Source organism: Spinacia oleracea, chromosome 4, assembly GCF_020520425.1.
Source record: "Spinacia oleracea cultivar Varoflay chromosome 4, BTI_SOV_V1, whole genome shotgun sequence".
NCBI lineage: Eukaryota > Viridiplantae > Streptophyta > Magnoliopsida > Caryophyllales > Amaranthaceae > Spinacia > Spinacia oleracea.
In genome coordinates this window covers 73,100,030-73,127,035 of record NC_079490.1, presented here as the reverse complement: position 1 = coordinate 73,127,035, position 27,006 = coordinate 73,100,030, and the positions used below count along the sequence as shown (strand labels likewise).

General features: G+C 42.6%; 2 protein-coding genes across 5 annotated transcripts in view; both read left to right on the top strand.

Annotated features, from left to right (window-relative positions):
* The window catches only part of LOC110804410 (serine/arginine-rich splicing factor SR30-like), a 67,623-nt gene extending 40,877 nt beyond the window's left edge, over positions 1-26,746 (top strand). For 3 of the 4 annotated variants that reach the window (XM_056843626.1, XM_056843624.1, XM_056843625.1), the window contains 6 exons: positions 154-203; positions 296-352; positions 433-533; positions 616-702; positions 24,962-25,063; positions 26,507-26,746. In XM_056843626.1, coding sequence (XP_056699604.1) covers positions 154-203; positions 296-352; positions 433-533; positions 616-702; positions 24,962-25,025 — 359 coding nt within the window. In that variant the 3' untranslated portion in view covers positions 25,026-25,063; positions 26,507-26,746. The remainder of the gene's footprint in view (positions 1-153; positions 204-295; positions 353-432; positions 534-615; positions 703-24,961; positions 25,064-26,506) is intronic. The other variant, XM_056843627.1, reaches the window with a different exon arrangement.
* Positions 13,944-14,729, top strand: LOC130472489 (uncharacterized). Its single transcript, XM_056843628.1, has 2 exons — positions 13,944-14,394; positions 14,472-14,729. The coding sequence occupies exons 1-2, from the start codon at positions 14,190-14,192 to the stop codon at positions 14,687-14,689; spliced, it is 423 nt and encodes a 140-aa protein (XP_056699606.1). The 5' UTR covers positions 13,944-14,189; the 3' UTR covers positions 14,690-14,729.
* Positions 26,747-27,006: the final 260 nt, after the last annotated feature.

The following is a 27,006-nucleotide window of genomic DNA, read 5'->3' as shown; positions in this document are numbered from 1 at the left end:
TGGCTCTCACATTGTGTAATCATTCGGATTATTGTTTAGTCTAATATGTGGTGCAGGCCTTTAGGGTCATCCTTAAAAGTGGAGATGTTTTGTTCACTGCATACTTCTAGTTGTAAAGTTGCCCTTTGGCCCGATAAAGCGTTCTTTTTGCAGGCACGCCTGGAGTTGTTGAATATGCAAATTATAATGATATGAAACGTGCTGTAAGATGTTTTGTTCTTTTAGTTGTTTAGTGGTAATTTTGTTTAGTGTTCTTTTTTTCTAATAGACTAATCAGGCGTTGCCTTTAATGCAGTTCAGGAAGCTGGATAATTCTGAATTTCGTAATGCATTCTCTCGCACTTATATCCGAGTACGTCTCAAAAAGAGTTGATTATCAAACTGGGTATTACTGTTTTCTTATAGTTATTCACATTTATTTTACATCTCCAGGTGAGGGAGGACTCGAGGAGTCTGAGTCTAGATGACAGGTCGAGAAGCAGAAGCTACAACCGTGGCTGTAATTATAGTCGAAGCTGCAGCCGCAACCACAGGTGCTGTTATTTGTTTTAAGATGGATTTTGTGATAAGGTTTTATGATAATGAAACTATGCTGAAAGGTCTCCTTTGATGCAGTATATCTCCGCGAAGAAATTTACGCCGTTGTTATTCTAGATCTCCTTCTAAGTCCCGCTCGAGATCTCCCTCTCGTTCTCGCTCTAGGTATGTTGTTGCTCCTGTTACTCGTGCTCATCAATCACCTTAAGGAAGTATAATGACTAATCATGTATGGTTAACAAGATTGCATAATATTGCGTCATATATCTGGTTCATTTCAGTAAACTGCTTAGCTTATACCAACATCTGGTTATAGTTCTTCAACGAAGCTAGGTTGTATATGTCTAGCTTCTATTGGCAATCCATATTCATGTGGCTGCATTATTTTGTATTTACGAAGTATCCCTGATTTAACCTTGGTTGAAGGATACATATGTTGTATGATTTAGCTTTTAGTGATGAGCCAGACATACAAGTCGTTTTACACTAATTCCCCCTGATTTGACCTTGGTTAAACATGTAATGTAATATATTTTTTCCTGATATACGGAGTAAGATCGTTCTATTACTTTCGGAAGTACAACAGCCTATTAACGGGAATACAGTAGGCCTTCTTACTTGTTTCTATGTGAAAGATGTTAAGAGGGTAAAATACCAGACAGCCAGTTACAGACAGCCAGTTACTGACTTACAGATAATGGAATAAACTTGACTGGAGCAGCATTAAAACCGTATGCACCTAGTGTTGGTCGTATTTTTTGGTCTTGGGTGTTGTTGTGGGAGTTTTTCCTTGGATGATGACGAGGAGGTATCAGGTTCCACGTAGTGTCGAGTCCAGTCCACGTCGGCGGCGTACCTACAAAACAAGAATATTCCCGAAGGAATATTCCCTCCGATGCTTAAGTAAGACACGAGTTTTAAGGAAGATGTAATTAATAAACAGAAAGCATTAAAGTAAGTAGTAGAATGTTTCTCTATCTAGAATTGTGTGTCCATTTCTTGGGAAATGGGAATATTTATAGTCCCCCCCTTTTTGGGGGAAACCCTAAAGTGAGCTCATATGATTGGTTGGTGTGTAAGATGGTGACATGTGTCACCATCATAACTCCCTATGGGCCATGGGCTCTAAAGTGGTTGGCATAATTAGGCCAGTCACCCATGAGCACATGGATGACTCCTAAGTGGCAGCCCAATAGGCGGCCAGCCAGTAAGGGAGTGCCACGTGTCTCGCGGCAATTGGGCCACGTATGCGAGGGTATTTTTACCCACATCATTTGCCCCTCAAGAAGGGTATTACGGTAAGACGATTGGCGTGGTGCCCTTCCTTGACCCCTGATCTCCTGATTGGGCGTTTTGAACCGAGGAGAGTGCGCCACGTGGCGACCTTTCCCATTCTGCCCTCCCTATATATATGCGAAGGGGGGTAAAATTTTCATTTTTCACTTTCCAAAATTCACCTCTATGCTTTTCTAGGGAGAGATTTTACAGAGATTCTTGGCGCTTACTTCGATTCGGCCCATTCTTAAGACGAAGGAAAGACCGGACAAGCCTTTCGTCTTCTTTTCGCGACGCTCACCTGTGACGCCATCATCTCCGTTATTTTTTGAGGTAAGGGCCTGATTTCAATAAGTTATTTTTGTATTGTGTTTTTTTTGTCAGTGTTGGCATCGTCTATTTTTCTTTTTGGAACAATGGCCTATGTTTCTCGAGCCGTTAAGGTTGGAGCTCCTGGATTTGGTGGTCTGATCTGCGCCGCACCAATATCCCTCATTGTTTCCTTTTAAGCCCGTCGTTAAGTTCGGCCTCCCATTGCGTCTTTATGCAGGACACGATGGCGAGGACGAAAAAGACGGCAAACATTGCTGACTTGCGGCTTAGAGGTCAGCAGATGGACCATTCTTTCTCAGGAGGGAGATCCATCAAGGTGCCGGCGGGGGAAATAAGCCGGACTCCCCCAGGTGAGGCTAGTAGTTGAAGGAAATAATGCCCTTGGTCCAAGTATGCATTCTATGTTAAGTCTAATAAATGCGGTTCAGTATTAATTAACAAGTTAATAATTCAATGAGATCAAGTGAGCTGAATGCCTAGCTAGAGGCCGCTTCAGTTCAAGTGGAATTAATGATATTAATCCACAGCTTACTCTTGACTGAACCCGTAGGGTCACACAAATAGTACGTAAACGGATCAAGTATTTAATGGCATTAGATACTCCATCTATGGATATTCGGAATCGACGGATCTTGGTTTCAGTGGGAGCTGAGATCGTCACAGGCAAGAAATGAATACTCCGGAAACGATGATATTGCCGGAAACGGAAATATGGATCGTATCGGAAATATAAATATTATCCAAGTCGTAGATGTTGCCGGAAACGGAAACATGGTACGTATCGGAAAATATTATCGGAAATGGAAATATTACCAGAATCGGAAATATTGCCGGAAACGGAAATATTGTCAGAATCGGAAATATTATCGGAATCGGAAAATAATTCCGGAAACGGAAATATTAAATATTTGTTCGAAACGGAAATTGATTCCGGAATCGGAAATATTAAATATTGTTCGTATCGGAAATGAATTCCGGAACCGGGAATTTAATCGGAATCGTATCGTACGAATTAGCATCGGACGAGGCATGCCGGACGAAGGCCCAGCACGAAGTCGGGCCATCGCCCAGCAAGCCAAACGCGCGCCCAGCCAAGGCAGCGCCCAGGCCCACCGCAAGGCAGGCCCAGCGCGCGCCAAGGCCATGGCCTCGCTGCGTGGGCTGCTGCTCGCACGCATGGGCGGCCCATCGTGGCTGCCGTGTGTGTGTGAGTTTGTGTTCATGCACGATTCCTAAAACTATTAGAATTAGTATATGATTAAATTCCTATTCCTAAAAGGATAAATTAATTAATTAGAGTTCTTATAGGATTCTAAGTTTAATTAATTCGTATCCTACTAGGATTCCAATTCCCTTTCCATAACTCTATAAATACGTGCCTAGGGTCACATATTTTCAGAGATTAATTCAAGTATTCAAAGTGAGTTTTGAGAGAAAAATTCAGTCATATTTCTTACCTAAGAGTGCCGAAAATTCTAGTACCTTAAGGGCGATTCTAGTTGGTCAATCTTAAGGCGGATCCGGACGTGCTGTGGACTATCTACGGAGGGACGACACTTGGAGTCCTAAAGACTTGTTCTTGTTCGGTTCGGGCGCAGCTAGGGAAGGCACGCAACAAAGAGTATGCATCTAAATTATGCTATATGATTATGTGTAAATAATATGTATTCCTGGCTAAATGGTTTTTCCGCATGATTTATGAACTGTCATATGTATCATAACCTAACAGTGGTATCACGAGCCCCTTATTATTTTCATAATCTAAATTGCATGAACATGGTTAAATATTAAAAATTTGCAAGAATTAAAAGGGGTGATTAATTTTCGTTATTGTTAATTAATTGCAAATTGCGTTTATTTAATTATACGTACGCAGTTTTTCGGCAGTTTCTTCGTTACTCATCCAAATCGAGTGATTTTTGTGTCAATTCCGCATGTAAAAGGCATTCTAAAATTTTGAAAAAAATAATTTTTTTCTGCCGAACCCAGAATTCTCAAATTCGAAGCCTAACTATGACTTTTCGAAGGTTTTAGTTTTTCGAATGCAAAATTTCGTAAATTTAAGATGTTAAATTAAATATTTGCGATTCTTGTTGATAAATCTTGAATTTTTGATTGACCTACTGTATATGTTTAACAAGTTTGAATGCCTAGCCTTGTTAATTATGCAATCTAATTTGTAATTATGATTAATTTGTTGAAAATTAGAATAATTTAGAATTAATTTGATTTTCATAATTAATTATAATTTAATTAGAAACCTATGATTAAAAACCACCATAAAAATTGTAAATTTATGATAAATTTTAAATTTTTATGACCTAGGCTTGAATCCATAATAATCGGAAATCAATTGAATAATAAATTTTCGATTTTTCGCCCTAAAATTATGAAATTAAAATTATTTATTAATTTGTCATTAATTTTAAATATAAATTTTAAATTTTTTATGCGATTCGTTCATATAACTTGCACGCACAAAGCAATGGACGCTTCGTGTTACCCTTAAGGGGTGTTGTATAGTGCGGGCATGCGACGACGAGCAAGGGAGCTCGTCGCCCGTGCGGCACGAATGCAATGAGCAAGGCATGGTGCACGAGCACAAGGCAGCAGCCCTGCCTTGTGTCGTGGGCCACGAGCTATGGACGTATGGGCATGGGCGAAAGGCAAGCCATGGCAGTCGCGTGTGGGCAGCAAGCGAGCTGCGCCACAACGCGCACTGCCTCGCGCAAGCGCGCGTAGCCTCGCGCGCATCGAGCGCAAGCTCGCGTGCCACGAGCGCTGCGCCCAGCGTTGAACGCGCGCAATTGCTCGCGCACAGCGAGCGATGGCTCGCGCGCACAGCGAGCGATGGCTCGCGCGCACAGCGAGCGATGGAGCGCGCGCAGCGTGCGCTGGCGAGCGCGCACAACGAGCGATGGCTCGCGTGCGTCGAGCGCTGGCGCGCGCGCAGCAAACACCACAGCGTGCGATGGCTTCCGATGGAGATGCAGCAGCTATGCGACGAGCGCATGGGCTGCGCGCACATGGCCAGCGATGGCTGTGTGCGTGCGGCCCATGGGCGTGCGATGCGTAGGGTGTTTGCGTTTCGATTAGATCGTTTTGAATGTTTAATTTGAAATTTTTCAGTTTACGTAATTTTACTTAATTTTAAAATTAATAATTTAAATTATTTTCTTGGATTTTGATTTTGAATATTGTAATTATAATAAATTTTATTTATTCTAATTATTTTACTAAAATTAAAATCATGAATTAATTTAAATACGACTGAAATTAAATTAAACTTTTGGATTCAATTATAAATTTATATGAGCTTTAAATTTTAATTAAATTTGTATGTTTCTGGTTAGACTAGAAATACATTTTTATGTTTAAAATTAGTAAAGCATATGAATTTATTGGTTTAAGTGGGAGCCCTTTTAGTCATAAACTCTTGATTAGGTCTACAAATCCTTAAGATTAAAACAACTTGATTAGAATTAATAAGGACTGAATAATTGGTAGATTATTGGTGCCCTTGATTAATTGCTGCAAATGTTTACGTGATGCATAATGTGTTTTACTAACCAGCTATGTGGGCCATTCATGATAATGAATGGGTGAATGGTATATATTGTATATGTACTGTTTTGCAGGTTATGAAGTGACTAGTATGGCCCAAATAGGATAGAAAATATGGTCTGCGTACCATTAATTTGAATGTAATTGGTCTAAAGTACCAAAGTTGTTTTTCAATTCAAATATGGTCTGCGTACCATCAAATAGTTGTAATTAGTTATAGCTTATCCTATTTGAAGAAAATGGTGCCTCCCACGGAGATTTTCAAGGCGGACTTTGAAGTCAAAGCTTCAAGATGAAGTCGGGCCATACTAGATCACATTTATCTTATGCATGTTTTAAGTTATTTATTGCTTTTAAATATGTCTTAAAATGCATGAGATGAAAAGCTTGATTATGTTGCATGATTAAGGATTTTAGTTCACTTAAAATCTAACCAACATAGTAAGAGTCTTAAGTTCCAAACTTAAAAATTGAGTTATAAGGTGCCATGCCAAAATATACACTTGCTTGGATATCCTTTACATCAATCTAGTAATAGTTTTCGCTCAGCGAGGTGTTATTTATTGGTCCTAAAGGGGCAAGGTACACAAATAATTGTGAGTACATGTTAGTTTTGGTGAAACTCAACGATATAAGTAAGGAGTCCTTTTATGTCGTGGCAAAATCGATAGGTTTACCTAATAAGTTCTTAGACGTACCTATCAACCAAGAATAGTTTCTAGACTATTAGCAAAAGGCTTTTGCTTACCTAAGATGTTCTAGGATTAAGTCGACAAACTGTGCTTAGTTCTTCAATGATTTTAGGATCTTGGAATCATTTTATTCACACCTGCCGGAACACATAACTTGAATAAAATGCTTAATAAACATTGAATTATGCATGTATGCTAGAATTTAAGTTTATTAAGAGAAACTGTGAATGGTTATTTATTTGTTTATTCTTTTCGATTGTAGTTTTTAATATGGCAAACAACAATTCATTCAACATTCGATCAATTCTCGAAAAGGAGAAGTTGAACGGGAAAAACTTCCTTGACCGGCAAAGGAACTTGCAAATAGTTCTTATGCAGGAAGAAAAGGAGTATGTCCTAGATGAGGCGATGCCCGAAGCCGCAGGCGACGGGGTCACTCAGGCAGCCCTCAATCGTTGGATTGATGCCAACAAGGATGTGAAATGTCTAATGCTCGCCACCATGAGTGCGGATCTGCAGAAAACGTTCATCAACTCAGATGCTTTCATAATCATCAGTGAGTTGAAGAACATGTTCCAAGATCTGGCTCGAGTCGAAAGATTCGAGACTCATAGGCAAATTCTTGAGACCAAGCTTAAGAAAGGCGAGCCCGTAAGTCCACATGTTCTCAAAATGATTGGACTCATTGAGAATATGAGTCGGCTGGATCAGCAGTTTTCTTAGGAAATGGCTATAGACACCATCCTCCATTCTCTTCATAGCGGGTATGATCAGTTCAAACTGAACTACAGTATGAATAGTCTGGACAAAACGCTCACTGAGCTTCACGGTATGCTGAAGACCGCTGAAAAGACGCTCAAAAGTGATAAGCAGGATGTGCTTATGGTGCGTGGGGGCAAGTTCAAGAAATCTGGAAAGAAGAGGAATGCTAAGAAAGGTGGCAACAAGGCCAGCCCAACTAAGCAAACTGGCGCCAAATCTGTAAAGAGGAAGGTCAGTCAACCCACTTCTGAATCCGAATGCTTCTACTGCAAGAAGAAGGGGCATTGGAAGAGAGATTGCTTGAAACTAAAGGAAGATCAGAAGAACGGAACAGTCGTTCCATCTTCAGGTATTTTCGTTATAGACTGTATACTTGCTAATTCAACTTCTTGGGTATTAGATACAGGTTGTGGCTCACACTTATGTTCCAATCCACAGGGACTAAGAAGAAGTAGAAAGTTAAGCAAGGGTGAAGTCGACCTACGAGTGGGAAATGGAGTACGGATTGCTGCATTAACTGTAGGAACTTACTTTTTGTCGTTGCCCTCCGGGCTAGTTTTGGAACTGGAAGATTGTTTCCATGTTCCAAGTCTTACTAAAAACATCATTTCAGTTTCTTGCTTAGATGCTAAGGGATTTTCCTTTTTAATAAAAGACAATAGTTGTTCGTTTTATTTTAAAGAGATGTTTTATGGATCTGCTAGATTAGTCAATGGACTTTATTTATTAGATCACGACAAACAAGTATATAACATAAATACCAAAAGGGCCAAAAAGGATGATTCAGATCTCACCTATCTGTGGCATTGTCGATTAGGCCATATAAACTTGAAACGCTTAGAAAGACTTCAAAAGGAAGGAATTCTAGAACCATTTGACTTAGAGGATTATGGTAAATGCGAATCATGTTTACTTGGCAAAATGACAAAGCAACCTTTCTCTAAAGTTGGAGAAAGAGCAAATGAACTATTGGGTTTAATCCATACAGATGTATGTGGACCAATGAGTACAAATGCTAGAGGTGGTTTCAGCTACTTTATCACTTTCACTGATGACTTCAGTAGGTATGGTTATGTCTACCTAATGAAGCATAAGTCTGAATCCTTTGACAAATTCAAGGAATTTCAGAGTGAAGTAGAGAATCAATTAGGCAAGAAGATTAAGGCACTGCGGTCTGATAGAGGCGGTGAATATCTGAGCTATGAATTTGATGACCATCTGAAAGAATGTGGAATTCTATCAGAATTGACTCCTCCTGGAACACCACAATGGAACGGTGTATCGGAACAGAGGAACAGAACCTTGCTAGACATGGTCAGGTCAATGATGGGTCAGGCCGAACTTCCATTAGAATTTTGGGGACATGCACTAAATACAGCTGCACTCACTATAAATAGAGCTCCGTCTAAAGCTGTCGAAAAGACTCCATACAAATTATGGTTTGGAAAGCCTCCAAATGTGTCTTTTCTTAAGATTTGGGGATGTGAAGTATACGTCAAAACGATTAATTTCAGACAAACTTCATCCAAAATCTGACAAATGTATCCTTGTGAACTATCCAAAGGAAACAAAGGGGTATTACTTCTACAATACATCTGAGAACAAAGTGTTTGTTGCTCGAGATGGTGTCTTTTTGGAGAAAGATCACATTTCCAAAATGACAAGTGGGAGAAAAGTAGACCTCGAAGAAATTCGAGTCGAACAACAAACTCTAGAGAATGCTCAAGATGACATTCAGGATGAAACTCAGAGATCTTTAGAAGAATCTGGTGAGAATCATGGTCAATCTAGAAATGTTACCCCGCGTAGATCGCAAAGATATAGATCTCAACCGGAAAGGTACTTAGGTATTTTGACGAACGAGAGCTATGACGTTCTATTACTTGAAAGTGATGAACCTGCTACTTACAAACAAGCTATGACGAGCCCTAGCTCCAAGCAATGGCAAGAAGCCATGCAATCTGAATTAGACTCCATGTCTGAAAACCAAGTATGGGATTTGGTCGATTTGCCAGATGACTACCAAGCCATTGGAAGCAAATGGGTTTTCAAACTGAAAAAGGACAAGGCTGGGAAACTTGAAGTTTTCAAAGCTAGATTGGTTGCAAAAGGTTACAGGCAAGTCCACGGTGTGGATTATGATGAAACCTTTTCACCAGTTGCAATGCTAAAGTCTATTCGGATAATGTTAGCAATCGCTGCATATTACGATTACGAAATATGGCAGATGGATGTCAAAACTGCTTTCTTAAACGGCGTTTTAACAGAAACTGTGTTTATGACACAGCCTGAAGGTTTTGAGGATCCAAAGAATGCTAAAAAGGTATGCAAGCCAAAGAAATCAATCTACGGATTGAAGCAGGCATCCAGGAGCTGGAATATACGTTTTGATGAAGCAGTCAGTGACTTTGGTTTCATCAAGAATGCAGACGAATCTTGTGTATACAAGAAGTTCAGTGGGAGCAAAATTGCTTTCCTAGTATTATATGTCGACGACATATTACTTATCGGAAATGACATTCCTATGTTGAACTCTGTCAAGATTTGGCTTGGGAAATGTTTTTCGATGAAGGATCTAGGAGAAGCACAGTACATATTGGGCATCAAGATTTACAGAGATAGATCTAAAAGGATGATTGGACTTAGTCAAAGCACTTATATCAATAAGGTGCTTGATAGGTTCAAGATGGCGGACTCCAAGCGAGGCTACCTACCCATGTCTCATGGAATGACTCTAAGCAAGACTCAGTGCCCAAAAACACTTGATGAGCGTAGACGAATGAATGGGATTCCATATGCATGATTGATTGGTTCAATAATGTATGCTATGATATGTACACGCCCGGATGTTGCGTACGCACTCAGTGCTACGAGCAGATACCAGTCAGACCCAGGAGAGGCGCATTGGACTGCTGCCAAGAACATTCTGAAGTACCTGAAAAGGCACAAAGATGACTTCCAGGTCTATGGTGGAGATGATGAATTAATTGTTAAAGGCTATACGGACGCAAGTTTCCAAACCGACAAAGATGATTTCAGATCACAGTCTGGGTTTGTCTTCTGCCTCAACGGAGGAGCAGTAAGCTGGAAAAGTGCTAAGCAAAGCACCATTGCGGATTCTACAACTGAAGCGGAGTACATTGCTGCACATGAAGCAGCAAAGGAAGCTATATGGCTAAGGAAGTTCATAGGTGAACTTGGTGTAGTCCCCTCCATTAAAGGACCAATAGCCCTGTATTGTGACAATAACGGAGCTATTGCACAGGCAAAGGAGCCTAGACACCACCAGAGAGTCAAGCATGTACTTCGTAGATTTCACCTTCTACGAGAGTTCATTGAAAGAAAAGAAGTCGAGATAAGCAAAATTGGAATTGATGACAATATATCAGATCTATTGACTAAACCTCTGCCGCAGGCGAAGCACAACTCGCACACTGCAGCTATGGGAATCAAGCATATTAGAGAATGGCTTTGATGTCTCTGTTTAATGTTTTAAAGTTTTAGAGTTTAAATCTTTGTAAAACATTATTGGTTAATCATTCACAATAAATGAAAAGAATTCATTTTTCCATTTAATTTGTGGTTTATTAAATGATGAGTCCCTTCAATTTGACGATATATTCAAGATAGACTGTCAGGACCAGTCCTGTGACTAAGAAATGTCTATCAAGTGAACTTGAATGTCAAAGGTTGAAAATGGTCCCTAGTCGGAGTTTTCTATAAAATTGGACGCATAGAAAACGTTAGACGATTAGAATGCAAGATGACTAGTAGTTCTGTTTCTTGAACTATGTGGACATGGCAATGTCATAATCATTTGCATAGATACTTACTTTAGGAAGACTAGTATCGGACAAGACCTATGAAACTTTACTGTAAGAGATGAAAATCTGTCATAAGTAAATTTCATTAAAATTATTAGACACTAAATCCTCAATACCTGAGTGATTTGAGATTACTTGTTTGAGAACTGGTTGCTTTGACGTTGACCAACCGTCGCACCGTAAAAGGAGGCTATAAAGGCAACGCTCAGGTAATCACCTATCAAACGAAGTCTAATCTCAAGATCGCAAGATTGGGATTATCCTCCCATAAATCGGGATGAGATGCTTAAAAGTTGTACAAGGCCACTCGGAGAGCTAGAAACTGTGAAATGCATGGCCGTGCTCGGATGAATCATAGGCTATGATTATCTGTTTATTTGATCAGTTGAACTCTGAAACCGAGGAACACCTCTGGACATAATAAGGATGACAACTCTTACCTTATGTTCAAGAGCAAGCATCGAGCGACAAAGGAATTAGGAAATGCACACTTGTCCCTAAGGACAAGTGGGAGACTGAAGGAAATAATGCCCTTGGTCCAAGTATGCATTCTATGTTAAGTCTAATAAATGCGGTTCAGTATTAATTAACAAGTTAATAATTCAGTGAGATCAAGTGAGCTGAATGCCTAGCTAGAGGCCGCTTCAGTTCAAGTGGAATTAATGATATTAATCCACAGCTTACTCTTGACTGAACCCGTAGGGTCACACAAATAGTACGTAAACGGATCAAGTATTTAATGGCATTAGATACTCCATCTATGGATATTCGGAATCGACGGATCTTGGTTTCAGTGGGAGCTGAGATCGTCACAGGCAAGAAATGAATACTCCGGAAACGATGATATTGCCGGAAACGGAAATATGGATCGTATCGGAAATATAAATATTATCCAAGTCGTAGATGTTGCCGGAAACGGAAACATGGTACGTATCGGAAAATATTATCGGAAATGGAAATATTACCAGAATCGGAAATATTGCCGGAAACAGAAATATTGTCAGAATCGGAAATATTATCGGAATCGGAAAATAATTCCGGAAACGGAAATATTAAATATTTGTTCGAAACGGAAATTGATTCCGGAATCGGAAATATTAAATATTGTTCGTATCGGAAATGAATTCCGGAACCGGGAATTTAATCGGAATCGTATCGTACGAATTAGCATCGGACGAGGCCTGCCGGACGAAGGCCCAGCACGAAGTCGGGCCATCGCCCAGCAAGCCAAACGCGCGCCCAGCCAAGGCAGCGCCCAGGCCCACCGCAAGGCAGGCCCAGCGCGCGCCAAGGCCATGGCCTCGCTGCGTGGGCTGCTGCTCGCACGCATGGGCGGCCCATCGTGGCTGCTGTGTGTGTGTGAGTTTGTGTTCATGCACGATTCCTAAACTATTAGAATTAGTATATTATTAAATTCCTATTCCTAAAAGGATAAATTAATTAATTAGAGTTCTTATAGGATTCTAAGTTTAATTAATTCGTATCCTACTAGGATTCCAATTCCCTTTCCATAACTCTATAAATACGTGCCTAGGGTCACATATTTTCAGAGATTAATTCAAGTATTCAAAGTGAGTTTTGAGAGAAAAATTCAGTCATATTTCTTACCTAAGAGTGCCGAAAATTCTAGTACCTTAAGGGCGATTCTAGTTGGTCAATCTTAAGGCGGATCCGGACGTGCTGTGGACTATCTACGGAGGGACGACACTTGGAGTCCTAAAGACTTGTTCTTGTCCGGTTCGGGCGCAGCTAGGGAAGGCACGCAACAAAGAGTATGCATCTAAATTATGCTATATGATTATGTGTAAATAATATGTATTCCTGGCTAAATGGTTTTTCCGCATGATTTATGAATTGTCATATGTATCATAACCTAACAGTAGTGCTCGTCAAGGAGGTACTTTCTTTGACGAGTTTTGGATGGAAGAGATGGAAGCTGGTCCATCAGAACAGCCTGCCGCTTCGTTCGATGAGTCGGAGCCAGATGAGAGCGGCGGCGAGGCTGTGGGTGAAGAAGCTGGAAAAGAGGTGGCTGGAGTGCCCCAAGTTGTTGCTGGGGGCGTCCAGGGTGAGAATGCTCAGATCGATGCGGGTCATATTGGGAATGACCCGAAGTGGCTTAAATGGCTGGAGAGGCATAAAGAAAATTATGCCGCTGGTATGAATACCGGCCCGGGCTATGAAATGAGATTTCTCGAAAGTGAGGCGTCCACTATTTTTCACGTGGGCCCAGGCGAGTTCCCTGTATATGCTGGAGCCTTTAAGACTGGACTACGCTTTCCAGTCCACCCTTTTGTGGAGGAGGTTTTGGATGGGTTCGGCATTGGCATCTGCCAATTGTCCCCAAACTCTTGGACGAACGTACTTGGGTACGTCGCCAAATGTAAGCTGTTGGGCCTGAAGCCGTCTTTCAACGCATTTCTTAGACTGGTGCGTTTTCAGAAAGTGAAGGGGGCCGAAGGTTGGTTCCAGTTGGCTAACAAAGGGGAGTATGCCACCACTTTTGACAAGTCGTCAAAACATCACTTCTGGAGAATGAGGTGGGTGGTGATGTGGACCGCCGACGAGGAGGCAGAACTGAAGTTTAGCCGTTGGCAGCTGAATCCTCATTTTGCAAGAGGGAACGAGGAGTTGCCGGCCTTAACGGCGCAGGAATGGGACCAGATCACGGTCCATTTCCTGGCTGAGGCCGTGACTGCCCAGGCCAAGAACTTGAACATTCCCCTATCCTGGCTTCCGTGTTTCTGGCAGCGGCCGGTCTGGACCATGGGTTGGACCAAGGTACCTCGGCATTACTGCCTTTTGTATTGGATGTTACTTGCTTACTGACTTCTATAAAATCTCCTTTTGCAGCCGTCGCCATGTCCAAGCTTCCGCCGCAAGAGAAGGGGGTTATTAACACCAAGGAGTGGTTAACCCAGATGGTTGACCAGAAGCTAAGAGGACTCGGCGGAGGTGCCCCGGCGAAAGTAAGTTAGTTCGTTTTTATTGATGTTGGTATGTTAGTTCGGCATTTTCTTTAAGGTGTCTATTTCTGTTTTTGCAGAAGGGTGAGAAGGGTCCGACCGGCTCAAAGAGCAAGGCCGAAGAGGGGGATGCTTCCGCAGCGGGGAAGCGTCCTAAAGTCAAGGCGCGGATTAGGCGTCCCAAAAAGGAGGACGTGCCGGAGAATTCAGCGGACTCTCCTGTGGAGGTTATCCCCATGGCTGTAACTCCGTTACGGCAACACCCTCCCCCTGAGGGTTCTGCCAGGCGGGGGGACGCCAGGGGCGGAGCCGGCCCCAGCAAGAGAGCGGCGTCTCCTACGTCGGTGGAGATCCTCGATGGTGAGGACGATCATCCATCGGCTCAGGCGGCTCGGACTCCTGAGGCACCTCGTCCTCCTCCCCGCGGCAGAGACGATCCCGGTATGCTCAGGATTCTTTTAGACTTGATTGTTTTTGGGTTAAGGGCTTACATAATCTCTTGCTTTTTCTTTGTATAGCTTCTGGTCGGCAGGCGGCATTGGACGATGAGGTCCGCAATATTCATGCGTTCCGGCACTTCTCTTCCCGGGATAAGGCTAAGATCATCTCTTCGGTGATCAAGGCCGTGCCGAAGGAATATGTGGACCAATTCCCTCCGGCAGCGGACGCGCAGTTTGGGGCTATGCAGGCGGTCCTTTTGGATGTAAGCGTCCAACTTTTTGTTTCACCCTTTTGACTTAGTAATTTTATCCCCTCTTACTTGTGTTTTTCCACAGCTGCCCATTAAGGATGAAGGCTTTAAACGCTGGCGAGCTGACGTCACCAGTCAGCTTCAGCGGCAGGTGCATAAGGCTACCGATGCCGGCGACTATGCCATGGCGACGGTAGAGAAGGTTCGGCTGGAGATGCAGGAGACCATTGAAGCTCAGAGCAAGGAGCTGGCCGTCCTAAGGAGTGACAAGAGGCAGTGCTTGATCAAAATTAATGAACAAGTTCTTGCTATTGAGACTCTTAATGCCGAAGCCCTTTCTACCTAGTCGTTCCTCCAGGAGGCCGAAGCCAAGGTGAAGGAAGCTGCGGGCTTGCGTCAGCAAGTGGCCAGCCTTGAAGAGATGGTCTCGACTTCTCAGGCCGAGGTTTCTCGGGTCAAGGACGAGGCCAAGTTGGCTGCGGAGGAGGTGAGAGAGAGAACTCGCCGTGCCTGGGACGCCTGTATGGAGGACTTCTCATTCGCCTGGTTTGAGCGGCAGATTCAAAAGCAGGGTGCAATTATTGAGGCCGAGAAACAAGGTCTTCCTCCTCCCGTTTTTGAGGATTCCAACGCCGAAAGTGAGGAGGTGAACTCACCGGCTAAGTTGGAGGAGACTTCAGCTCAGCCAACCTCAAAGCCTGCTGTCGACGGTCCAGATGGTGTGGGCACGTCGACCTCCGCTCATTCTGCTGCCGCTCGTCCCGCTGGGTCCTAACTCCACTCCCCCTTATCAAAATCAGTTTTTATGGCGCCTAGAGCGTCTGTAATGAATAATTTTTATTTCTGTTTTAACGCCTAGGGCGTTTGTCTGAATAATTTTTTAATTTTCTGTTGAATTTGGCGCCGTTTTGAGCGCAGACCAGTGGTGATTCGTCACCTTTTTATATTATCTTTTTTAGTTTGAGACTTTTAAACGCCTTCTCTGTTATAGATGTCGTGTATGATTGGCCGTCCATTTTATGCCCTAGAGCAGGTGTTTGCAAGTCTCTGAACCAGACTCCCATGCCCAAGTTTATTTTAGTTGATTGATTGACTTGGTATGATTGCCGCTGAACTTGGGTATGGGGATTATTGTGCGGCTTCCCGCAGATGGATTATTTTTTCTTTTTTTTTTTGGCATGTAGGGGTAATCCTACTTGCCTTAGAAAATATCCGTTGTTTTAAGAAAACCATAAATTGTGAGGGGTTTGCCCCCGTCGCAAACTGGGCGCGGCATGTTGGATGCCGCAGCGTATGACTTATGTGGGGGTTTGCCCTCGTCGCAAATTGGGCGCGGCATGTTTGATGCCGCAGCGTATGACTTATGTGGGGGTTTTCCCCCGTCGTCAATGTGAAGTGGCACGTTTGTTGTCGCGGCATATAGGGAATGAACCTATTTGCCTTAGAAAATTTTCATGTTTTTTAAGAAAACGACAAATTGTGAGGGGTTTGCCCTCGTCGCAAACTGGGCGCGGCATGTTGGATGTCGCAGCGTATGACTTATGTGGGGGTTTGCCCTCGTCGCAAATTGGGCGCGGCATGTTTGATGCCGCAGCGTATGACTTATGTGGGGGTTTGCCCCCGTCGTCAATGTGAAGCGGCACGTTTGTTGCCGCGGCATATAGGGAATGAACCTATTTGCCTTAGAAAATTTTTATGTTTTTTAAGAAAACGACAAATTGTGAGGGGTTTGCCCTCGTCGCAAACTGGGCGCGGCATGTGGGATGCCGCAGCGTATGACTTATGTGGGGGTTTGCTCTCGTAGCAAATTGGGCGCGGCATGTTTGATGCCGCAGCGTATGACTTATGTGGGGGTTTGCCCCCGTCGTCAATGTGAAGCGGCACGTTTGTTGCCGCGGCATATAGGGAATGAACCTATTTGCCTTAGAAAATTTTCATGTTTTTTAAGAAAACGACAAATTGTGAGGGGTTTGCCCTCGTCGCAAATTGGGCGCGGCATGTTTGATGCCGCAGCGTATGACTTATGTGGGGGTTTGCCCCCGTCGTCAATGTGAAGCGGCACGTTTGTTCCCACGGCATATAGGGAATGAACCTATTTGCCTTAGATAAATAGACGCTCGTGTTTTCGGGAACGGTTTTTACAATTTAATAGGTGATCAGCCTATGTTTATGCTAATCTGGGCCACTTCTTAGGCTTCAAACAATTAGGCTTGTAAATGTTGTGCTAATCTGGGGCCACTTCTTATGCCTTTATTCGATTAGGCTTTTTGCATGCATATGTTAGATAAGTTAGTAGAGAGTAATAAATAGGACGAAGCAAGAGTGGTATTATTTATACTTTGTAAGGCGAATTTAGCCGGTTACAAGAGAGACTACTACTCCATTAGGACCATTAGCGGCCGTTGTCTAGACCACAGATTCTTTCATAAAAGATAGTCAGAATACACCCTAAAAAAAGTATTTTTTGAGATTGTCTGCATTCCAGGTGCGTAAAATTGGCCGGCCCTGCATGTTTTGAACGCGATAGGTTCCATCTCTGACTTCGTCATAGATCTCATAGGGTCCCTCCCAAGTGGGCGTCAGTTTACCTTGTTCATTGGCTCGTCCCACAGATTCCATTTTCCGGAGAACAAAGTCTCCTACTTTGAGCACCCTTTTGGAGACTTTCTTGTTGTACTCCCTCGCCATCCTTATCTTGTACAGTTATTGCCTCAATGCTGCATTTCCTCTCACTTCAAGTAAAAAGTCAAGGGCCAACTTCATCATTTACCAGTTGGCATTCTCGTCATATAACATGACCCTTAGTGTAGGTTCACACATTTCTATGGGTAATACGGCCTCAGCTCCATAGGCTAACAAGAATGGGGTCTCGCCGGTTGAGTTCTTAGCCGTGGTGCGGATGGACTATAAGACGTTTGGTAACTCATCGGCCCATAGACCCTTGGCTTCATCTAGTTTCTTCTTGATCCCCTCGGAGATGATTTTGTTAAAAGCTTCGACTTGACCATTGGCTTGAGGTCGTCCCACAGAGGCAAAGCAGCTATTTATGCCGTGATCTGCTAACCACTCCTTCAGCTTAGGCGTCTCAAACTGAGGCCCATTATCAAAGACGATAGCTTGAGGTATTCCAAAGCGAGTCATGATATTTTTCCAGATAAATGCCCTCACATCACTTGTCTTTATGTTCTTGAGAGCCTCTGCTTCAACCCACTTGGTGAAGTAATCAACAGCCACTATCACATAGCGCCGGCCTCCAGGGGCCGCTGTATATGGCCCTAACAGGTCCATCCCCCACTTGGCAAACGGAATGGGACTCATAATAGGAGTAAGTGGGTGGGCCGGCCTGTGGATGAGATGAGCAAACCGTTGGCACTTGTCACATTTTTGCACCATGGCTAGGGCGTCTTCTCTCAAAGTGGGCCAATAATAACCAGTTCGCAAAGCTTTCTCTGCCAGGGCTCGTCCTCCAATGTGGGAGCTACATAATCCTTGGTGCAAATCATCTAGAATTTCCTTTCCTTTCTCAGGAGTGACGCACCGCAGGAGAGGTCTAGAAAATGACTTTTTGTACAAAACTCCATTCCACCATTCAAACCAAGAACTCTTCTTTTGTATTTTGGCGGCCAGACTTGAATCGTCCGGAAGCGTACCGTCCATTTTGTAAGCAATGATAGGGTCCATCCATGTTGACGACCGATCCAGGATAGCTACCATAGGAGCGCACAATTCCTGCTCAATACTTCGCTTATCCTTTACTTCCCAAAACACGTGACGCGGAGTATCACAGGAAGCCGAGCTAGCTAGTTTCGACAGGGCATCGGCCTGATTGTTCTCCGTTCTGGGAATCTGCTTAGCTTCGAAGCTCTTTAGATGTTCTATTTCTTGATGCACATCTTGCATATATTTGATCATGTTAGGGTCCCTTGCCTCATAGTCCCCATTTACTTGGCTCACAATGAGCTGAGAGTCGGAGAAGGCAAGTATCTCTTGAGCTCCAGCGGCTTTGCACATTTTTATGCCGGCTAATAAAGCTTCATATTCTGGCTCATTGTTGGATGTTTGGAAGTTAAATCTCATGGCATACTCATACTTGTCTCCTTCAGGAGACTGACATATTATGCCGGCTCCACACCCGTTCTGGGTTGACGAGCCATCTACATAGACTGTCCAGCGAGTCGCCACATTCTTTTCAAAATTCGGCCTCGTCATCTCTGCAATGAAATCAGCAAATTCTTGTCCCTTGATAGCTTTTCGGGGCTCATATGAGATATCAAATGCATTCGGCTCAATTGCCCATTTCAGCATTCGTCCGGCAGCGTCTAGCTTAGTAAGAGGTTGTTTCAAAGGCTGGTCTGTGTATACCACTAGTTTGTGTGCCAGAAAATAAGGGCGCAGCTTCTTACTGGACATAAACAGTGCAAGGGCAAACTTCTCAATTGGAGAATATCTTAATTCAGCGTTTTGCAGGACATAGCTCACAAAATAGATGGGGAGTTGTACTCCCTACCTCTCAGTTAGCAAGACAGCACTCAAGGACCACTCAGAAATGGCCAGATACACATACAAAGTTTCCCCCTGAAGAGGACTGACAAGTCGAGGTAAGGTGTGGAGGTGTTCCTTTAATCGGACGAAGGCAGTTTCTGCCGCCTCAGTCCATTCAAATTTTCTCTTTTTCTTGATTGTGCCGAAGAAGTAATGACACGTGTCACCTGCCCTTGATAAGAACCGCCCCAGGGCCGCTAGACATCCCGTCAGGCGTTGGACTTCCTTGACTGATTTTGGCGACGTCATATCTATTACCGCCTGTACTTTATCAGGCTTGGCCTCGATTCCTCTTTCATCAATAAGGAACCCCAAGAACTTCCCAGCCGTCACCCCGAAAACACACTTCTTTGGATTCAACCTCATCTGATATTTTCGGAGCGTCTCAAAAGTTTCTCTTAAGTCAGCCAAGTGTTCTTCGCGTTGCTTGCTTTTTACTATCATATCATCAATGTAAGCTTCGATGTTTCGTCCTAACTGACAAGAGAAGACAGTGTTGACTAGACGTTGAAATGTGGCTGGAGAATTCTTTAACCCGAACGGCATCACTTTGTAACAGTATAGGCCTTGCTCAGTAACAAATGACGTCTTTTCCTGATCGTCTGGCCACAAAGGAATTTGGTGAAAGCCCGAGTATGCGTCCATGAAAGACATCAAAGCATGGCCAGCCGTTGAATCTACCAATCGATCTATCTTGGGTAGAGGGAAGCTGTCTTTTGGGCAAGCCTTGTTTAGATCTGTATAGTCCACACACATTCTCCAGGATTTGTTGGGCTTCGGCACCAACACTACATTTGCCACCCAATCTGGATATTGACTTGGACGAATGAACCCAGCCTCCAACAACTTCTGCACTTCTTCGGCTGCAGCTTTGTTTCTTGCTTCCCCATGATTTCTCTTTCTCTGACGAACAGGTTTTAAGGACTCATCTACATTGAGCTTGTGTACAACTATGCTTGGATCAATACCCGGCATCTCCTCCACAGTAAAAGCAAAAATGTCCTGGAATTCCCTCAGCAGAGTGACTAAATTTGCCCCAAGCTGGTCGTCAGGAGAGACCCCTACTGGCACCGTCCTGTCTGGACGTGCTTCATCAAGGATGATCTCATAATGCCCACCAATCGGCTCAGGCCGCCTAGTTTCCATATGAGCCGTGGCAATGGTAAAGGTCTCCTTTTTGACTTTTTCTTCCATCTCATCTAGTTTTCTTTTTGAGCTTGCTCTGGCTCGTCAGTTTTCCCCCAAGCCTCGGGACTTAGCGTAGTGAGGTAACAATCTCTTGCTAGCTGTTGATTGCCATGAATTGTGTCGACCTGACCTTTATCACAGACATACTTTATGAGTATAAGATGAGTGACGACCACCGCCTTGGCCTGATTCAAAGTCGGACGACCCAGTATGATATTGTAAGCAGTGAGGTCCTTCACAATTAAAAAGTGGACGTTCAAGTTCTTGCTCTGATGCCGGCCTCCAACTCGTAGGGGCAGGGTGATTATCCCTTGGGGGTGGATTATACCGCCTCCGAATCCAATGATAGGATAATGTATTTTCTCAATTGTCTTCGGATCATGCTCAAGACGACTTAGACAAGCTGTGCTGATAATGTCCGACGAACTCCCCGTATCCACTAGAATATGCCTTACCTTGAGGTTTGCCACCTTCAGTTCAATGACCAAGGGGTCGTCATGTGGAGTGGCGATCTTACTCCTGTCAGATTCACAAATTTCTACTTTAGGGAAATGGACAATTGGGGCTTTTCCAGACAACATGACCTGTCCAAACCGGCTTGCATAGTCTTTTTGTCCTCTCATGGTTGGTCCCCCAGCGGCCAAACCCCCTGAGATGACGGCTACAATCTCTGGATCAGTGTCATTGTCATCACGTCGGTATGACGGTGACTTGCTTTTCTTGTAGAACTTTTTACCACTTCCTCCTGCACTCGAGCTGGGATACGATTTCAAGAATCCCTTGGCGGCTAACCCATCAAGGGCCCTACGCAAACTCTTGCAATCTTTAGTTTCATGTCCCACGTCACAGTGGAATTTACAGTAGAGAGAGCTGTCCCGCGTTTCCACCGGCGACTTCATTGGGAACGGACGATCAATCTCATACCTATCGCTGACGTCCAGCAATATTGTGTACAAGTCAGTGTTGTACTCAAACCTCTCTTTGTTGTAGGGGCGTCCCCTCTTCTGTCCTTGGGAGGCGTTTGCTTGATATCCTTTCTTTTCAATGGCCCACGTCCCATTCGGACGGTTGGATTTTTTCTCCGATTTGTCCCTCCGCTGGAAGTGGTCTGCAATCTCTGCTCCCTTAGACTCCTTGGGGACCGAACAGATTTCAGTGGCATGAATAAAGGATTCGGCCTCGTCCAAAGCGTCAGCCATTGTTCTCACGCTCTTCTTCACCAGATCGTACTTAAAGGACCCCTTCTTAAGTCCCCTAAAGAAATTATCAAACGCCACCCCGCCAGGCAGGTCTGGAATCTGTCCTGATTCCAAATTGAAACGTCGAACATAGCTTCGCAAAGATTCGTCTTTTCCTTGCTGTATTCGACCCAAATGCATGCTCGTCTTTTTCTCTTCTTTGTAAGCCATAAATCTTGCTGAAAATAACATCTCCAATTCGGCATATGTGTTGATCGTTCCCGCTGGCAACTTCTCGAACCATTTGGAGGCAACTCCTTTCAGAGTGGACGGGAAGTATTTGCACCATGTTGCATCAGTAGTCCCCTGGACATACATATGATGCCGATAGGCTAAGAGGTGTACATCAGGATCAGACGTGCCATCATAGGCGTCAATAGCAGGTGGTTTTACTTTAGGCTCCTTTGGAGCATTCATGATATCAGCACAGAATGGTGTAGTGCAATCAAGGACAATGCCGGCTACCCCTTGTTGAATATGGCATATTGGATCCTGCCTTCTATTCTGGGATGTTCTACGCCGCTCACTGTCCGCGCGGCTGACATGAGTCCTGGTGAGACGGCGCGAAGGGGCAGCGAGGGGTGAATCTTGCATGACAGGAGTGGAACCTGTATCTGACAGCTCAGTTTCTTGAGGCCTATCTAGCTGAATGATTGGTACTCTTCGGGACGGTCCAGGTTCATGCAGAGAAGTTGGCAGAATCCGACGCGAAGCTATGGGCTGGAAGGAGGTTCTGGTTTTGTCAAAGCGTCTGTCATGATCGTCATTTCGTGCTTGGTCTTGCCGCCAGACATTAGACCGAGTGAGTCCATTAAAGAATGGAATTCCCGTCCCCTGAGACTGAGAACGGATAATTTTGATCTCATCTTGCAGGGTGTCCATCTGTGCCTTGAATCCAGCTAGGATATCTTTAAGCTGCCCAGCAGACACCGGCAAGTCTGGGTTTTCCTCCATAACTATGTCGGCATCAGCTCTCAAGTGGCCTCCTGGAGGAAACAAAGGTTGACCCGTCTCATCTTCCACTTGAACCTGCTCAGGTTGCGACTCCGGAGGAGGTTCAGGACGACCGTCCTGCCCTACAGACTGGTGGCTTCTGTCGTCCCTCCCTCGAGGAGGACGATCACCATTGATTGCGGTTTCGTCGTTTTTGTTTCGATTGGTGGGCCCGTCTCCGAAGTGCTGGACGTCTACCATGTTACCTTACCTCCCCACAGACGGCGCCAAATGTTGTTGGAGTTTTTCCTTGGATGATGACGAGGAGGTATCAGGTTTCACGTAGTGTCGAGTCCAGTCCACGTCGGCGGCGTACCTACAAAACAAGAATATTCCCGAAGGAATATTCCCTCCGATGCTTAAGTAAGACACGGGTTTTAAGGAAGATGTAATTAATAAACAGAAAGCATTAAAGTAAGTAGTAGAATGTTTCTCTATCTAGAATTGTGTGTCCATTTCTTGGGAAATGGGAATATTTATAGTCCCCCCTTTTGGGGGAAAACCCTAAAGTGAGCTCATATGATTGGTTGATGTGTAAGATGGTGACATGTGTCACCATCATAACTCCCTATGGGCCATGGGCTCTAAAGTGGTTGGCATAATTAGGCCAGTCACCCATGAGCAAATGGATGACTCCTAAGTGGCAGCCCAATAGGCGGCCAGCCAGTAAGGGAGTGCCACGTGTCTCGCAGCAATTGGGCCACGTATGCGAGGGTATTTTTACCCACATCAGGAGTTGCAACAGTGGATCGTCGAGAATATGTGGATCTTTTTACGAAGCCTTAGAGGAAGGGAGAAGTCAGAAAACCATTATTGAGCAATTCTTGTTAGATTGTTCCTATTTTTTGAAACCACTTCCGAGTCTTCCTTCTTCATTTTGTCTATTTATGCTCACATTTTGTCTGACTTTATTTGGAAATTTCCCTGTTCACTTTTTTCTTCAAGCAACTGCATAATGGGTGCTTCTGGAGTGGAATATGGAAGAGTATGTAGATTGGTTATTAAGACCATAGAAGAATGATCTACCATTTTTATTGCCTTTTTTTTGTTCCCTATTTTATCACTTGACTTCTACATGGAATCAGTTTGCTTCCTCTTGTCTTTCCCCTTCTCGGATTATCTTCGTCCATCTTCAAAGCATGCATGTTAGATGATTTTATTTGCAGTTGGGTAGTTTGGAGTCTGGTAGTTAAAGTGTTGACCTGTTAATGTTAACAATGGTTGCATTTCTTCTGTCAATAAGTAGAAAAGACGTAGGGAGGTGCCAAGTTGCTTTTTGATTTCTAACTTATTTTGTAGTGTAATTGGTGAGAAAAGAGGGGTCATTAAAGACATGAAGGTATTTCATTTGTATATGCCATACCAAACTATAAGCTGCGTCTGATACTTGGATGCATAGAGAGGGAGGAGGTTAGACGTTTAAAAACGTCGTATTTGGGCAAAAATTAGGTAAAATTTAGACATTTCATATAAGATGCGTATCTGTCTCTGACACTTCTAGTTGAGTTCGAGTGACATAGATGTGGCATGCTTGTGCTACCATATCTAGTCACATTGTGCTTTCCCACTTCAGATCTGTTGAATTTGGAACTTAATTAAAAACAAAAACTAAGCCTCTTAATTGTATTTAGTCTATACTGCATAATTGTATTTAGTCTATCATGTAATATGCCTATACTGCATAATTGTATTAGTCTAATGAGTTCAGACGATGTACATTCAGATTAGTGAAAAGATACGGAGTAATAAGATAAGATAAGAGAAATGGAACTCGAGAGAAAAGTACCTTAAACTCTCGTCTCAACTAATATGAAAGCTCGAGAGAAAAGTACCTTAAACTCGAGAGAAATGGAACTCGAGAGAAAAGTACCTTAAACTCTCGTCTCAACTAATCGGAAAGCTCCTAAAGCACATGCCTAGGAGCAGGAAGTTTAGGCCAGCATTTCCAGAAACAAAAGTAGGGTAGCTTGCAAAAGTAGTAGCGTGCAATACATCTGATTATTGGATGGTTTATAAGAAAATGATTACTCCAGTATTATACAACTCTGCAAAACCATAGTTTGTAGCACTCTGAACTTACTTACCCCGCGTTAGTTATCAACTTGATCAGCTGCAAGGTTTGGGTTATACATTTTACTAAAGTTCTTGGATTGAGGACTGCATCTGCAAAGGTTGATAGTAAATCCCTCTGAAGCTGTATCTGATTATCTATCCCCTTAGTCCTTTACCCGGATGTTATGGCCTTATGGAGTACATTGTAATGTTATGTCCATAATTTTTAAGTTTTGTGTGTTACTTTATATGCTCAAGAATAGGGTAGATATTAACCATTAGTTGAATTTGGTTGTGCTTGCAGCTTGATGCTTGGGTTGCATGGGAGCAGAACTTTCCAATTGCTGCACTTAAAAACGTTTTACTAGCTTTGGAAAAGGAGCAACTATAGCGTAGAGTCATACAGGTACTGCAAATTTTAACATTTTGGTCATTGTCTTTGTACTGGGTGAGTAAGAAGAGAAAAAAGGAAGGATGTAGCAGTATGAAAAAGTAGAATCTAAGTCATAGTGTTCTGACATGCAATGAAAATAAAAAAACTAAGCTGTGATTCTAATTGAGACTGAGGTGATTATTAATTGACACTGAGGTGATTATTAATTCAGTTAAAGTTTTTTATTCATTTTCTCTTTAGCACACATTTATGCTAAACAATGAGGGATTCTTAGTTCTTACTCAACCCCTTCTTGTTACTGTAGTTCTTAGTTCCTAAATGTAGTTCTTACACATTTATACTTAATGTTTTATATTCTTAGTTTTATTTTTCTAGGACTCATTACAATCCATTTATGTACATTTGAGGCTCATTGTATCGTTATAGGTCATATTTAGGCTAAAATGCCATTTTTCGCTCTCAACTTTGAACTAAATAACCTAAGGACTCATTTTAAACTTATTTTATGATTAATATGCTTAGTTTTAAGTTTCTAAGACTTATTCTAATATACTTATGCACATTGAAGGCTTGTTTGGTCGTTATAGGTTATATTTAGGCTAAAATGAGGCATTTTCGCTCCCAACTTTGAAATAAGGAACCTAAGGACTCATTTTAAACTTATTACATGTTTAATATGCATAATTTTAACTTTCTAAGACTCGTTCCAATCTATTTATGCACGTTTAAGGCTCATTGGGTCGTTATAGGTCATATTTAGGCTAAAATGACATTTTCGTTCCCAACTTTGAACTAAAGAACCTAAAGAGTCATTTTAAACCTTTTACATGATTAATGTGCCTAGTCTTAACTTTCTAAGACTTATTCCAATCTATTTATGCACATTTAAGGCTTGTTTGGTCATTATAGGACATATTTAGGCTAAAATGTCATTTTCGTTCCCAACTATGAACTAAAGAACATAAAGACTCATTTTAAACTTTTTACATGATTAATATTCTTAGTTTTAACTTTATAATACTCATTCCAATCTATTTATGCACATTTAAGACTCATTGGGTTGTTATAGGTCATATTTAGACATTTTCGCTCCCAACTTTGAACTAAATAATCTAAGGACTCATTTTAAACTTATTATATGATTAATATGCATATTTTTAAGTTATTAAGACTTATTCTAATCTACTTATGTACATTTAAGGCTTGTTTGGTCATTGTAGGTCATATTTAGGCTAAAATGAGGCATTTTCGCTCCCAACTTTGAACTATAGAACCTAATGACTCATTTTAAACTTATTACATAAGGCTAGATGAGGTAATTAATTAATATTTCTTACTCTTGATTCGTATTTTAGACTATTAGGACATTGCCATTATTTGCTCGAATGTTAAAATGTGATATTTAATTTGCATTTAATCTAATGCTCCCATCAAATTTTTTTTTTTGTTGTAAAGGTCTACTCTGAGGAATACGCCTTATGCTAGTGAGGAAATTGATGTGGTTCGTGAGCAATGGGTTGCAAGTATTTATTATTGCCCCGAGGGCGCTTGATCGAGTTGGTTTAGATGTTATAGAACAATCTTTTATGTTAAAATGTATGCGTACGTTGAAATTGGAACCCACATATATTTAAATGTATATGGTACGTGCACTTTGGTTTTGCGATATATACAAAACACCATTTATTTTTTTTATATTTGTTATACTGGTTGCGATATTCTATTATTGTTGTGACAGATTTCTAAATTTGGGCACTCTAGGAATCCATAAAACTAAAATTTTACACCCTTGTAACAAGGGTGTAAAATTTGGCAAAAAACCAGACTTGTTGCAGCGTACAAATAGATGTTCGCTGTAACAGGTTGGGTTTTTTCAGCGTACACCTATTTGCACGTTGCAACAAGTCAAGATTTTGGCGAAAATTTAGACACTTGTTTCAGCGTACATGCATATG